The 16,865-nt window shown below is 42.6% G+C and overlaps 1 protein-coding gene across 1 annotated transcript in view; it reads left to right on the top strand.

Annotated features, from left to right (window-relative positions):
• The window catches only part of LOC145414545 (uncharacterized), a 266,969-nt gene that overhangs the window by 43,087 nt on the left and 207,017 nt on the right, over positions 1 to 16,865 (top strand). The window contains exon 4 of the mRNA XM_080284065.1: positions 15,323 to 15,517. Coding sequence (XP_080140191.1) covers positions 15,323 to 15,517 — 195 coding nt within the window. The remainder of the gene's footprint in view (positions 1 to 15,322; positions 15,518 to 16,865) is intronic.

Raw genomic sequence — 16,865 nt, 5'->3', positions numbered from 1 at the left:
CAATTAATCCTTTGCACTCTAAATTCTAATTTCTTAACACTGCACAACACTGTAAATTCCTGTGTGGTCTGGTGGTGAGGTATTGCAGTTTATTCACTGTTTATTCACAGAAAATGAGCATGTGTGGCTTCCATTATGATTGGCATTTACTCGCCATCAAAGTTAGGCAGTAATTGTTGGGAGTGTTGGTGACGGGGAAACAGAGTTGCCAGATCGCAACGGCCACATCACCAAACTCCTCAATTTTCATTACCAAATTCGTAAAGCTAGCATTTATTCTTCAATAATCATATATACAAGTGGAAATACATGTAATCACTCTTCTCATAATTAACAGCATGTTGATTGTTTTCACACTATGTTTGCTAGCAGATTAATCAGAGAGAGCAAACAATCCACCATCCCCATCCTGTGTATCCTCATACATGTGAAAAATCCGTTTGGTAATGCATTATTATGATTCATTAATAACGAATTTTTCATTACCAAATTGGCTCACATTTGGTAATGAAAAATACCAAGTGAAAATCCTGAGAGGGGAGGAGGGAGGAAGGAAAGGGTGAAGGGTCTGTGGTGTAAACCAGCTGTTCGGTGCCGCGCGGCAATTTCAAATTACGGGTGGGAAAAATTTGGATTTTGGGGGGATTTTTTTCTCTTTTTTGGCCATTTTTGGGTTCCGAAGGTCCAGGCCCACAATGTCTGGAAAGTGGTCATCCGGAAAGTACGGGGATTACTGTATTGTTTTTTTTTTTTGACTGTCAGAAGGGACCTCTGAAAACATTAGAAATTTGTACATTCACGACAGCTAATTTCTTTCCAAGGGTGCCCCCTTCCTATCCCTGTATACCCAGGGAAAAGGGGAGGGGGGGATGAAACAAGCTCCACCCACCTCTGCCCCAGACCCCCACCCCTTCCCCAAACCCCCACCCCACCCCACCCTACCCGTCATTCTTAACTGGCAGTTACATTTCAAGCTAATTTCATGTATAACAGTCTTAGTTCCTCTGCTAATACAAAGAGAACATTAGGATATGTTAAAAGTATATAATATAACTATCAACACGCTGCAGCAAGCAATTAATGCATTAAGACGTTGGCAGTAAAAGAAAAACATTAACAACGGCCACCTCATGCCTCATGTGTTGGGTGCACTGCTTTGCAAACACACACACACACACACACACACACACACACACACACACACACACACACACCGCTCGCTGGTGCAGTGGTAACGTTCCTGCTTGCCAACTGGTGGACGAGAGTTCGCGCCTCACTCAGGTTGCGAAAAGTTTCACTGACGAAGTGGGTGGTTACTGTCCCCCTTGAGCAAGGGGACGGGTGTGTGCGTGTGTGAAGGTCACAGCCTTGCCCTTAGATCGGACTATATGAGCTCTCAGCTCCTTTCCGGGAGGGTAAAAGCTGACAATCACGACCATCAAGTGATCCTGACCGACCCGGTGAATTACACACACACACACACACACACACACACACACACACACACACACACACGCACGCACGCAGTCACACGCACGGAAGCGCACGCAAGCACCCAATGCATGAGGCCTGCGATGGACGTTGTTAATGTTGTTTTACTGTCAGTGTTTTAATGCATTAATTTCTTGCTACAGCATGTTCATAGTTATGTTATATATTTTTACATATCCTAGTGTTTTGTTTGTGTATTAGTAATGTGACTATGTGTGTAAAGTATGAGGGTAGCTTGAGCTGTAACTGCCAGCCACGAATGACGAGTGGGGGGTTGGGTGGGGTAGGGATATGGGGGAGGGTTGGGAGCTAGGGTAGAGGTAGGTGGAGCTCATTTCGTCCCCCCTTTCCATCTTCCCTTGGTATACTGTATAAAGGTACAAAGGGGGCACCCCTGAGCAGAAATTAGTGATTGTGAGTGTACATGATCTTCAGATTAACTTAAAATTGTATGGGTTATTGTTTTACTCCATGGAAATGCATTGAAGTGTAGATTAATAGTTGCAGGCAGGTACATCCAAGTCCAAGAGCAAGTTCAAGCCAGATAAATCCTTAGGTAAAGCCCAGAAAAATTCAAAAATTTTTGCCTTCACAAATTCAAAGTACAGTATTAGGATTTTCGGAATATTGGTGGCTGGATTGGAGGACTTTCAACATGTGTGTGTGTGTACATATATATATATATATATATATATATATGTATATATATATATATATATATATATATATATACTGTGTATATATATATATATATATATATATATATATATATATATATATATATATCTGTATATATATATATATATATATATATATATGTATATATATACATATATATATATAGATAGAGAGATAGAGAGATAAATATATATATATATATATATATATATATGTATATATATATATATATATATATATATATATATATAAATATATACAAACACACACACACACACAGTAAAACCTCAATTTAACAGGCTAATTTGGGTCCAAGCCATTCTGTAAAAGGTGAAATTCCTATAAAAATGACATTTGGACCTTCCCCTGCAAACCCAGACTTTGACTGATATATCAGACATTAGTCCAGATAGCACCAACGGTTTTTAAACTTTTCACCACAATTGCTGCACTGTGCTGTACAGTATTATACATTTACTACAATAATCAAATGGTATAAAATGTATAATAATACTGTACTGTTCACTGATAAACATGTCTTTTACTTACCTTATTGTGGTGAACTTAGCTGAAGTGATGAGGCAGTCAGCAGCACTTCTGGCTTGACTTTTTCTGATATATAAGAACTTCTTTTGGTCGGCTCCTCTAGTCCGATAAAGGTGAATCCCGTTATATTGAAGTCCAGCAGTCAGCCGGATTATCCCTGCGGGGATCCCGTGGAGTCATCTTTGTCACTCTCTTCTGGCTGGGCAGCAGCAGCAGAAGTGGCAATCTTGATGTCAGACATAACCTGACAGCTGGGACCGCCCCCATCCGTGTCTAACTGCTCTCTCGAGTCATCAACATTCCCAGCTTTGCCTGCGTTACGAAGGCGGATGGGGAAGTCATACACGTCAAAACCCAGAATGTCGTCTCTTCTCTCGTGTCCCTGAATGAAACGAGACCAACCACTTTCGAGGATTTTCACGGTGACTTCCTTCAATCACTCGCTCAGTTGTACACTGCAGACTTGAGGTTATAGTGCCACAGGTTTTCAAATGTCTTTTGCCCTCACATGTCCAGCCCCTGACTCTGCTTGTCCTTGTCCATGAGAACAACCATCATCTCGTCCAGGAACCTCCATTGATACAGCCTTTTCGTGGCAATGATAACACCCTGGTCCATTGGTTGAATCAGAGCAGTGGTATTAGGTGGCAAAAACATGCACCTAATGCAACCGTCATCAACAACCAATTCCTTCTTGGAGGGATGTGTAGGGCATTGTCCAGGAGAAGAGCCTTTACATGGTCATGAGGGATGCTGAGTTCCTTGACAAAATGCCTGTGGAACCAATCTGTGAAGTTCTTTGAGGTAAACCAGGCCTTCACAGAATGGTGCCACACAACAGGAAGGACATCCATTAGTCCATGAAGGCAGCAGGGCTGTTTTGCCTGATAAGCAATAACAGGCATCATTCAGTGCATTTTGTTAGCATTAGCACAATGCAGAGCAGATACCTGTTGTGTGGACAGCTTGTGGCCAGGCACACACTTCTCGTCTACCAGGATGTTTGTGGCACTGAACGATAGAAGAGGCCAGTTTTGTCAGCATTATAGACTTGACCAAGAGCAAAGCCCTCCTTCTCAATCAAGCCTAACAAATTCTGGTGAAATCCCTCCACTCTCTCCTCACTAGCATCCAAAGCATTGCTATGGGTCTTACAATTTGTAAGTCCATGTCGAAGCTTGAACCTGCACAACCAACTTCAAATGCCTTGAAGTCTGGGACATTGTGAAGGTGGCAAACTTCTTGGCAGTGGCCTCCAACTTGGTGCCTTGCATTAGCACACCTGCAGCCTGTTGTTGGCGGTACCAGATCATTGTCGAATGGTCAGTCAGCATGCCAGGGCAAACTCATAGCCTTCAGTTCGGTATTACGTCTTCTCACCAAAGTCTGCTGTGTACAGAGTGAGTTTGTCATGGGCTTTCTTGATGTTGTGTAGGATTGAGTGGGCCAGGTCATACTCCTTTCAGATGCGGGAAGTAGACCTTCCCGCATAAATCTTACTCAGGATCTCCCGCTTCTTTTCCAAAGTCAGCGCTACTCTCTTCCTTTTCCCTGGTGGAGAGGCCATCATCAAACACCGTAGGAAGAGGCATGCAAGGAATAACATGGCCTGAAGCAGGTAGGTAACCACCACAAAAGCCTCCACGTGCACTGCCATAGCAACTGTCTTGGAGGAGCTGTTTACTGTACTACACAATCACTGAATGGGAAATGAGACGGAGCCAGAGGGGTCTCTAGTGGATGTACGGTAAACTACCCAGCCAGACATGGCGGCCACACCGGGTTATTTCCTGCCTGTCCGGGCAGAAATTTTTGCACGCCATAACTTCAACCTGGATGCATTGTATCTGTGTATTGTGGATAAATGTATGAATAATGGTTTTGAACAGCCAGATCAGAAAGTCTGATTCATGGACTGTCCTGGTAATGGTCGTCCAGATAATATATATGCGGTACAGTAATCCCTGTACGATCCGGACGCCCACTTTCCGGACATCTCGCTTACCGAACATTTTGGGCCTGGACCTTCGAACCCCAAAAATGTCCAAAAAAAAGAAAAAAATCCCTCCAAAATCCAAATTTGTTCCCACCTGTATTTTGAAATTGCCGCGCAGCTCTGAACAGCCGTTTACACCACAGCCCCTTCACCCTTTCCTTCCTCCCCCCTCCCCTCTCAGGGTTGCCATTTGGTATTTTTCATTACCATATGTGGGCCAATTTGGTAATGAAAAATTCGTCATTAATGAATCAGAATAATGCATTACCAAATAGATTTTTCACATGTATGAGGATACACAGGATGGGGATGGTGGATTGTTTGCTTTCTCTGATTAATCTGCAAGCCAACATAACGTGAAAATACTCAACATGCTGTTAATTATGAGAAGAGTGATTACATGTATTTCCACGTGTATATATAATTAGTGAAGAATAAATGCCAGCCTTACGAATTTGGTAATGAAAAGTTAAATTTGGTAATGAAAATTGAGGAGTTTGGTAATGTGGCCGAGTTGCAATCTGGCAACCCTGCTTCCCCCTCACCAACAGTTTCTGCCTAACTTCGATCGTGAGTAGATGCATATTGCAATGGATGTCACAAGTGCTCGTTTTTTGTGAATAAATGGTGAATAAACTGCAATACCTCGCCAGTAGACCACATGGGAATTTACAGTGTTGTGCAGTGTTAAGAAATTAGAATTCAGAGTGCAAAGGATTAAATGTGGAGAGCAAACTGGTGGTTGAAACTGGCATGGTGCAGTTAACAGAGTGTGCAGTGTTAACCCCTAATGCGCGGCCATCGACAGCTGCCCCCCGGGTGGCAGCATTCGATCACGGTCTGAGTACCTGTAGGAAAATATTAGCCAAAAATCAGAGATTAACCCTAGAACATTATACTTGGTATGGCAGATAGTACTTACATTCAGCTTTCTCCAGAGACGGGTGTTGAGCCTTCGTGGACTACCCAAGGACTTGTGGAGACTTGCAAAGTTGGGTAACAAAATCTTCACGTTCACACCTCCAGCAACCCGGTTTCCCCTCTACCACAGCCTCATTCTGTCACAGTAAACTTTATACTACAACGTACAGGTAGTTTGGAATCCGTATTTGTACAATAAGCACTGAAAATAAGGCTAAAATCAATGAAGCATACGGCCGACATGCAGCGCGGTAGCGGTCTTCCCATCACTCAACAAACATTTCCATTTTCACAGCTCAAAACACGTATACTACATTATTTTCAATCATATTACTTCCCAAAAGATCACCGCTGCATGCTTTGTATTCTGCCTTACGCCCGTCACTTTATTCTCGTTCCTGTCGGCCACTCGCACTGACACGGAAGAGCTAGAACTCACCATAATGTCACTTTGAAAGCCTGCGGTAAACTGACGCTAAACAGGGGCAAACCGTTCAAAAAAAAGCAAGTGTTACAACTGGGGAAACAAGCGTTTCCTATTAGCATAAACTGCTTGTGAGAGGAGAGCGCAGATTTACAGTTCTGAGCAGTCAGAGCGCTGCCATGTATCACAGCCAGGCTGGCTGGGCCGGGGGGGGGGGGGACGTGATACTTGGCAATAATGGAGGTCAGTAGTACAAAGGTGAAGTATGCTAAGTGTAGCTAAAGGGGTGGTGGTACTGATAGAGAATACCAGCTGGAACATCCTAGCCCGCGTTTATTCAAAATTAACTCGAATCGCAAACGCGACGCTCCGCCGTTATGTCCTTTTCGGTGAGCGTCGCAAACGCGACGCCCCGCGTTTTAGGGGTTAAACAATTACAACTCACAGTGCAAAGAATTACTGTAATTACTGGAAGTGCAGCACAACACTGGATTACTGCACGTGCTTCAAGAGCATTTTCACCACTGCCAAAGCCTTAGAGAAGACGGCCACAGACGTGCTGTAAGTACCCTGGCTGAGGTACAGTCACTTCTAATTCCTCATTCTTTGGTTCATTTTCATTTATTTCATGCTTTATGTCCATTATTGGTGTGAATAGGGTCTTAAATAGGTTTAAATAAGTGCTATGTATGTCTGGTAGGGAGTTATTTAGGTGGCTTTCAAAGTCAGGCTGGGTTAGGGTTCTTCCGTACAAGTCCAGCAGGCTAGGACCCACTATCTGGGTGGGACCACTTTCCAGACATGCCTTTGGCTCTATTACGTCGGATAGTAGAGCGATTACTGTATATGTATTGGTAAATACATTCATACGTACCTTTATAAGCTATGCCAGTCAAGTATAAAAAAAATTGGGGGGGGGGGGGCTTTGTAGCATTAAAAAACATAAGCTAAAAAAATAAAATCCCCCCCCCCACCAACACCATCACCAGCAACTTCAGGAGGCACCTTAGAAAGATGCATGGAGCTGCCTTTAACACCACACAGGCAGCACAGGTGATTGTGGGAGAAATCATTCTAGATTCAAAGAGCTTAGTAGTGGGTGCATTGTTTTGTGACCTCAGTTATAGTGCCTTGATAGGGTATGATGTCTTTAAACTGAGATTGTCAGTGTTTTGTCTTCTCTCGGGAATGTGCACCTGATGATGTGGTCCTGAATCTAGTGTATGGTTCTGGCAGAAATCTTTGCCGGCCATTATTAGTCCCCTACTGATGAAACCGGTCGGGGACTATAGGTTTACGCGTTTCTGTCAGTACGTCAGTCTGTCTGCAGTTTCATGTCCATACTGTAACTTCCACATGCATGGACAGATTTTGATATAACATCACACAGTTCCTGACACCATGATGGTGTGTCATACGCAGCAACCAGCCATCTACTCTTATGGTTAAGGCCACACTTGGGGCTTAAGCAAGGTTAAGTGCTACATTGGTGTCTGCTCTGTAACTTCCACATGCAAGGACAGATTTTGATATAACTTCACACTATTGTTTCCCATACCAAGTTGGTGTGTTTTGCAAAACAACCAGCCATCTACTACCAAGATCAAGGTCACATTTGGGGCTCAAACATGGGATGGCCCTGGAGAGGCAATTGCTTGCCTACAGTTGATGGGTCTGCATAGCCAGACAGACTGGGATTACACTACTACAAGTACTACTCCAGTTTCAGCAGTATCCTGCAATTCTTACAGACTTAGGTTTCCTCTATAAAAATTCCTGCAGGTGTTTTCAGGGAACTAGTGCTTGTGTCAGAGGATGGCTGTTGGTCCTGTTTTTCTAGGGCCCTACAAATGAATTGGGAGTCTTGGGTGATGCCATTACATTGTAAGTCTGAAATGACAGTAACTTATGAGCCAAGTGCATGTTTTTTTTTTTTTTTTTTTTTTTTTTTTTTTTTTTTTAATAAATGAATAATAGAAAATGAGGGTAACATTTAAGCCACATATGTGCTAATGCTTATGTTCTTTGAATTTTTTGATGAGGTAGAAAATGAGGATAACATCCAAATCACATAAATGCTATGGTAATGCTATGGTTATGAAGTTTTGTGGTGAGGTAGAAGATTAGGGTAACATAGTAGCCACATCAGTGCTGCTGTTAGTTTTTTCAGTGAGATATAATTGTATGGTTAGCAGACTTACTACAGTGCATAAATCCTATCAGAATGATTACTGATACTGATTTTTTTGTGTGTTCTTATCAATATTCAGGAAACCTCACATCCCTAGCATGCTGGATAATTGGTGCCTCACTGTGTTTTAAATTCACCTAATGAATCATAGTACAGTATTAGGTTACCGTAAACTGGGGTGAATTTGGGCTTTTTTCTCTCTCTCTCTCTCTCTCCATGTAATTGAGTTTTTAGTTCAAGACCTTAAGTATTGTATGTGGGGCTGGTCCACTAGGGTACTAAATCATAGTAAGAGGTTTAAATTGTTTAATATATAATTATAGCAAATATAGTAATGAGTGTCTGAATTTGTACTCAGACTTTGGTGAATTCGGACACATATAAATTCGTACATTAATTGAAAATGAATACTGATGACTATCCTGGGTTCCCAGTTTAGTCTTGGCCATATGTGGGACCATATCAGATGTTTTGGGCCATAAAAAAAAAATGTTTTTCCAGTACAAAAATAATGTCACTCCTTTGCCAAAATAAGCTAGTGACTATAATGAGGTGTAAACACAATTGCAATGTAATTTTTTCTTTGGTTTAAATAAAACATAATAGAACACATGTAGATAATATAAATCAGGCTACAAACCTTGAGTTCTGTATATACTTAACAATCATTTTTGACTAATACTTTCTTCTTTTGGAAGACTAATGGAAAATTAGTTAAAGGTGATATTTATCGTGATTATTTGGGTTTACCATTTTCTTGCTTGCTTTTTCACTACGATAAAGACCTCAATTTCCACCAGTTCTTTTCTTATATGTTTGAGTCATTGGGTGTCCATGCTTAAACAGGTAGTACCATAAGAGCTCAAGATTATACCTGTAAATGATACATATGAACCCAATTACACACAGTATCCACAGCTGGCAAATTGTAGGCAATAGTACGTTGTAAAAAAAGGTATTTTTTCGTTCATACTCCCCCTTGTTGGAATTGACCCCATTGGCCAAATTGACTCCAGTTTGGATTAAAATTTAAAAAAAAAATCATTAAATGCCCAATTAAGAGATTAATTGAGAAGATAATGCCAATTACTTACTTTGCACTTTCACACTACACATGAAAGTACATCTGGGCACCAAAGACTTTCCTGCATCTATTCATCAACATTTCTGCCAAAGAAACTTTGCCAATGTTATGAACTTTTTTCTTTTTATACATGTTTGCTTTGTAGTATATATTTGGTATGTGTCACGTGATATATTAAAGATCTTTATAAACAAAAGTTCAGTAAAGAATTACAAACAATTGAGCGCAAACAGATTTCTAATGTTTATTCATTAATTATTAATTTAAAAAACTTTTTATTACAATAATGTCCAAATTCGCCCCGAGTCCGAATTCATACCAGTTTACGGTATATACAGTACAATACGATATTATCCTTGAGGAAATATAGGCTTCTTCGTGTTGTTGATTATATTCTTTGCGAGGATTGCATGTTTCAGCAAAAGCAGAATCTCCACATCAAAATCCTGTCTTGCTGTGATATAGTATAGTGAACAAGTGAGTTAATATCAAATACTGTACAGCAGGTATTCCAGGTACAGTAAAAGTCCTGTAATCCAAATCACAGGGGACCGAGGGTCTGCCGGACTATTGGATTTTTCGGACCATTGGGAGGGACCTCTGAAAACATAAGAAATATGTACATGATCATGAAATAAACACTTAAAATGATATGGGTTATTGTCTTACCAGAAATACATAGAAGTTTAGATGAATAGTTGCAGGCAAGTACACCCAAGTCCAAGGGCAAGTCTGAGCCAGATAAAGCTTAGAAAAATTGGAAAAATCCCAGAAAAATTTAAAAAAAAAAAAAGCCCAGAAAAAGTAAAAAAAAATTTGTTTTAACCCCTCCTGTCCTACAGATGTTATCGCGAGCGCTCCCCACAGCCGGGCATTCCCGACAGAAATTGGCAAAATTGTCCATCTTTAATGCTTCATATCTCTGTTAATACTTAACCAATTGCAACAGATAAGGTTTCATATTACTCACCAATCCTTCGACTTCAAGTTGATGGCATCAGATGGTCCATGAAGTGCAGATAGGGAGAGTGAGTGAGTGGGGAATGAGGGCAATTTTTGGTGTTTTTTTGCCAGTGTCTGTATGCGTGGCAGAGGTTCGGTGACACAACAATGGCCTACACTAGCCCTCCACACTTATATCACTTCAGTGATACTACCAGGACACCAAAATACACTACAATGTTTCTGTGCAACTCCTAGAAGTAATACTATTACTACTAGGAGTACAACAGCTACTAATACTACAGCTACCACTGCTACAAGTACTACTACCACTGCCACAACTACTACTATAACAACTACCACATCTACTACTATTACTACCACACCTACTACACATACTACCACTACTACCACCACTACAAGTACTACTGGAAAAAAATAAATACATAAATAAAATGTGAACCAAGTACTGGTAGTCATTTACGTACTGCCCACAAATGGAAATACTTACCACTGTGACTTTCTCTTTCTTTTGAGTTACAATTTTTCATCATAATTATGTAAAAGCAAATGTTTCCCAAATAAAATAAGGCTGCAAGTTTCTCATGAAATATACTTTCTGCCTCCATTATTCGCATAGATATATGCAGAGCAGTGAAATCATATTATCTGTTTCAACAAAAAACAACATACTGATATGTACAAAACTAACTTATTCATAATACCCAGACTCCTACCACTCGGTCTTTGTGTGAAAATCAAAGAAACAGTCAGTATACAGTGCAACCTCACATTCAGCACACCACCACTTCATCATACGGCGTTGCTGCGGTCGGCACGATGAATTGACGCAAACAAAGCAACGCTGGAATGCTTCTTGGCCTGCAGGTGTGCGAGGTAAGATTTCCATGAAATGCCTGCTGAGGTAGTCCCAGCACTGCAGGCAGTCAGGCAGTTGCTGTACACTGTGCCTACGTTTCACGGAAGGAATAACCTGTCCAAACCTCTCCAGAAGGCTGTAATCACATCCTTCTCGAACAGTCTGAGGGATGTGCTGGTCTGTGTAACCTTGTACAGAATGAAGGCATTCAGTACACAGATGTCCAGTACATGTAGGAATGCCTTCTTATACCACTTACAGAACCTCCTCAGACAGTTGATTGTGCCGATCTGCATATCTGATTTATTGGTGAGTCGCATGTTCATGTTATAGTCCAGAACAGCATCAGGCATGAAGACTGGCTGCCTCATTCTTCTATCGACCTTGCCTGTGTCAATCAACCTACCTTCGTGGACCGTGGAGAGGACATTCACTTTTCTCTTATCATTCCAGTGAATTGCCAGGAGTTTACCTGATTGCAAGGTCCTGCACTTCCCTTTCACAGTGCCTTTGGGAAAGGATGGGCAATGCTTCCTCTTTGCACGGACAGTGCCACACGATCCAATTTGGTGTTCTTGCAGGTACTTTGCAAGACTTGGTGCCGTGTAATAATTATCATTGCAAAGGATATGGTTGCCGTACTTGTCCATAAGTTTCTTGACCACAGAACCATAGAAACCATGGGGGTCGTCCTTCGACAACACCGCATCACTCGCTGTATGCACAATGAAATCAAGCACGTACCTAGTCTTGCAATCACACAGGACAAAGAACTTTATTCCGAAACGATGTCTCTTAGATGGAATGTACTGAATGAATGCAAGATGTCCCCTGAACAAAACAAGCGACTCGTCGATAACAACCTTCTGAAATGGCCTGAAAAATGATCAAAATTTTTCCATCATCTCTAGAATCGAGCGAATTTTCCACAGCCTATCGTTCGGATGTGGGCCCATATTGGTGGAAAAATGTAGATACCCTCAAGATGTTAAGATATCGGTCACGTGGCATATACTTACTGAATACTGACGTCGCAGCAATATCGTCCAAGATTCAGTAATCATGTATGTTATGTTTCCTAACGTGAGGCATCAGCATTGTCAAGCCTAGCCAAACATACATTTCGCCAACACTCTTTGCAGTCCATTCCTTTATTTTCACACTCTCTCTCACGTGCAAGGTTTCAGCCCAATTGCAGCAGAAATCCCTGAAACTGTTCACTTCTTTCACAATGGACTCCATCAGTGCTGTTGTGAAAAAAGCAAGGAAGACATCCACTGCAGAAGAAGCTGTGTTGCAGGGAAATTCTGGCTGCACATCTGCGTTTGTGTCGTCAAAAACAGGTATTTCAGGCTGAAACCCCGTCCCTCCTACACAAAGGGTTCAAACCTACGAGTCCGTAGTTCCTGCCTTGCCTGCCGTGCACGTGACTTGCCCCGTGCCCTGCCATGGCCCCTAGCATGGCGGTGTGGTGGTGATTCCGCTGACTCACCACTAGATGAGGCAGATGATGATGATGGTGACGGTGATCGTGGTGGTGATGGTGTTGGTGAAAGGCATCGGTGGGCCCATGCCTGCCGGCGTGCACCTGCACCAACATGTCCAGATGGGCCAGGTTGTGGTGAAGTGGCATGTGGTGAGGCAGGCCGGCGTGGTGAGGCCCGTAGTGATGCAGGCTGGCATGGTGAGACCTGTAATGATGCAGGCTCACATGGTGAGGCCTGAAGTGAGGCAGGTCGGCGTGGTGATGCAAGGGATGAGGCAGGTTGGCGTGGTGATGCAAGGGATGAGGCAGGTCAGCATGGTTAGGCACGTGGTGAGGCAGGTCGGCATGGTGATGCACATGGTGAGGCCTGAAGTGAGGCAGGTCAGTGTGGTGATACACGTGGTGAGGCAGGTCGGCGTGGTGAGGCCTGGAGTGATGCAGGCCAGCGTGGTGATGCATGGGATGATGATTGAAGTGATGCAGGCCATGTGGGTGAACGTGGTGGGGATGGTGTATGGGTGGAAAATTCCACCCTACGTCGCTCTCCTGCCCGGCGGCGTTTTCTCCTCCTGCCAGCCTCCTTGCTTCCTTCACTTTCCACCTCCCCCGACACTTTCTCCATTGTGCATATATCACTCTCTGTAGGATCATCAACTACATCTGATCCTTCATCACCAGAAAAGGTTGATGATCCTGCGGACGGAAAATATAACCACACAGTGGCGAATTCATGATCACTCTTCTCCTCTGACGCATATTTTTCCATACTCAACTTGGCAAAGTCTGGTTCTTCAAAGGAGGAGTCACTTTCTCCACTCACATTTGGCGATAATGGTACATCAAACTCCCTCCCTATTGCACTATCACTAAGGCCTTTCCTCCGAGGGCCTTTGGACTTCATAGGAGTGGAAGTCGGAGGGCGTGGGTGGGCGGCTGAGGGTTGGGACACAGGAATATCTTTACGCGTAGGCCTATCCATCATGGAGGTACGCAGGCAACTAGAGCGTGACTGGGATGCATGTGGGGGGTTGCCAGCGGGTGCGGGTGGTGAAAATAATCAGCTGAGTATTCAAACAATGGTGCTAATTACTAGACCATGTATACATGACACCTGGATGGCCCCGGGAGGACGTATACATGTCACCCGGATGGGATGGGTTAACGAATTCAGAGTACATATTGGGATTTTTGGATTATTGGTTGCCGGATTAGAGGACTTTTACTGCTGCTATTAAAAGAAAACATTATTTGATAATGGTAACTGGTAAATGTAGGGAAGAGTAAAGTGATGGTCTTTGAGAGAGGTGAAGTCAGTGAATGTACAGCGAGGTTGGATGGTGAGGAATTGGAAAATGTGAGTACGTTTAAGTACTTGGGTAGTGTGATGAGTAAGGATGGAGGTTTGGAGGGTGAAGTTCTTGAAAGGGTACAGCAGGGAAGAAAGGTTGCTGGTTCTTTGAAAGCAGTGATAAGAAACAGGGAAGTGAGCATGGAAGTGAAAAAGTTACTACATGACAGTATTGTGATACCAACTCTAACGTATGGAAGTGAAGCTTGGACGTTGTTGGAAGGACACAAGTCAAGAGTGAGAGCAGTGGAAATGAGTTATTTAAGAGGAGCCTGTGGAGTCACATGGAGAGACAGGCTGACAAATGAGGATATAAAGGACCGTTGTGGTGTGGATGTGGATGTGATAGGAAGCCTTAGGAGGAAAACACTGAGGTGTTTTGGCCATGTGAAGAGGATGGAGGGTGAAAGACTGACGAAGAGAGTGTATGTGAGTGAGGTGGAGGGGGGAAGAGGGAGGGGGAGGCCAAGGATGAGATGGAGGGATGGGGTGGAGAGGTATATGAGAGAGAGGGGTGTGAGTTGGGAGCAGGGCAGTGAAATGGCGGGGGACAGGGCGACTTGGAGGCGATTTGTTTGTGGCCACCCCAAACGTGATTGAGGCGTCTGGCAATAGATAGATAGGTAGATAGATAACTGGTGACCATCATGTACTCACTTGATGTAGTGCTGCCTACTTCTTCCTTCACCTTTATCATTCTTTGTTTGCCCTCTTTCCTTCCTATTTCCCTCATCTTTCCTGTCATGTGTTATTACTCTTCTTTCCTTTTCAGGTGGCTATACATAGAATGACAAGCCTAATGGCTTCCTGTAAGCCAGGAGACCACTTGCTGTGCTGAGTGGTGACCATATAACAGACCCACACATGTTCCCTACTTGTCAACAAGTGGGTTGGCAGAGGATTAGTGCCCCTCCCTGTAAAACCACAGACTCAAAGACAAACGGCCACTCCTTACGGGATTATAGCATCTGGCTGTAAAAATGTAAATAGCACACTGACTGATACTGATATCATGCAGTCATTTTATAATGTAACGTTAGTGTGTATTGGAATCTTGATGTTCTATGTTGTTGTCTTTCAGTGTTTTGGTTAGCTTGGGACCAGTTAATGTAAGGAAGGCATCGTTAAAAATTCTGATTAAGAAATATTTTGCTTAAGAAGAATGTGTGTACACACACACACACACACACACACACACACACACACACACACACACACACACACACACACACACACACACACACACACACACACACACACACACACACACGTCATTATACATTAGGCATGTAGTTATCTGGACAGTTATAATGTGTAATACTGGCTCTCCATTAGACTCAAGTATGGTGCGAGAGAGCCGGAAGCACGAAAAGGAGATGGCAGGGATTGATGGAGACACAGAAGCTGATGATATATTCCTGCCTACCCGTCACACCAGAGATTCCAAGGCATCTATTTCCACCGAGTTCATGAATGGCGATGATGGGCCAGATGATGATGATGATGACCATGATGATCATGTACAGGAAGGTTAGACTTTTTTCCCTGTATTTCTCCTGCTGTCATACACAGAAATGCTAAATAAACCTTTCTCTATCATACCAGAGTTGCTTGTATTCTGCTTTTATGCAGCTATAGGAATATCAGATCACTTGCTTGTGCCATTGGTTGTTTCGCCTGCTCACATGTACAGGGAAGTTGGACACTTCTGTGTTGCCCTCATTTTGCTTGGATTTCTTTTACTGTCATGCTGAATACAAGAAGGTTGGAAAGTTACTCTTCTGTGTCACCCTTATTTTGCTTATATTTCACTTGCTGTTATATACAAGGTCAGACAATTTCCACTTGTTCCATCTTTGATTGTGTTTCTCCTTCTGTCATGTACAGGAAGGTCATTACACTTTTGTGCCATCCTTGATTACTTGTATTTCTCCTGCTGACATGTACAGTCATGTTAAGTGATGTCACAAAGTCCACTGAAAATAAATGTACTTCATGACATTTTTTCCTAGTGCAGTTGTATTGGAAAGTAAGAAATCCTTCTGTTTTGTTCCTGTCATGGCTTGTTTCTTCAACTCCGTTGTACAGGAAAATTGAAGTCCTTTTGTTTTGTGCAACAGAACATTCAAAAGTGCCCCCCAAAATTGTGTCTTTTTGGTATGAAGTTGGGGTAGTGGAGTATTAAGCGTTCTGTTTTCGTTGTCATGGGAACAGCTACGGTGCATTGAATCAGGTGGTTTGAGTAATATTATATTTGGACTGTTTTGAGGAAGGATGGTGTCCTGATCTGAGGTGAGCTGGAGTTTTGTGCATTAGTCTTGGGAGTGTTTGTTCATCATCATGTATGGTGTGTCTGTTGAGAAGTCAGGGATAGAGCAGAACAGTCTGTCATAGGGCTCATTGGATGATTTGTTTTCAGGGGTCTCTGGTAAGTTGGAGGTAGTGTGTTACTGGAGTTGCTTTGGTTTCTGTTTCATGGTTATATTGTGGCAGGGGTGAGAGAGGTCTACAGTACTGCTGATATATAAAACTACATGCCTCTTATGTTTGTATGGTGTTTGGGAGAACTTTCATTTCTGAGTGTAGGTGGTCAGCTTTGGTGGTTGATTTACAACCTGTAATTGCTTTCATTGTTTACTGGAGTTATTGGAAGTTTCTCTGTATTGTTAACTGAACAATACCAGACTGTTGAAGCATGGTTTAATGTTGTATGAACTGCTAGCAAAATATTGTTTGTGGGAGGTTGCTTGTGCTTTCCAAAGTTTGTGTTGGTAACTGCTCATGATGTATTTAGCTGTCTTGTAGCTTTCGTGGAAATTTTTAGTACAGGCATGTTCACCTTAATAACGTGATATCTAGAATGATGAGGCTGTCATTG

Source organism: Coenobita brevimanus, chromosome 100 (assembly GCF_032717465.1).
Source record: "Coenobita brevimanus isolate Jiangsu-jjx chromosome 100, ASM3271746v2, whole genome shotgun sequence".
NCBI classification, from domain to species: Eukaryota; Metazoa; Arthropoda; class Malacostraca; order Decapoda; family Coenobitidae; genus Coenobita; species Coenobita brevimanus.
This window is presented reverse-complemented; position numbering and strand designations above follow the sequence as displayed.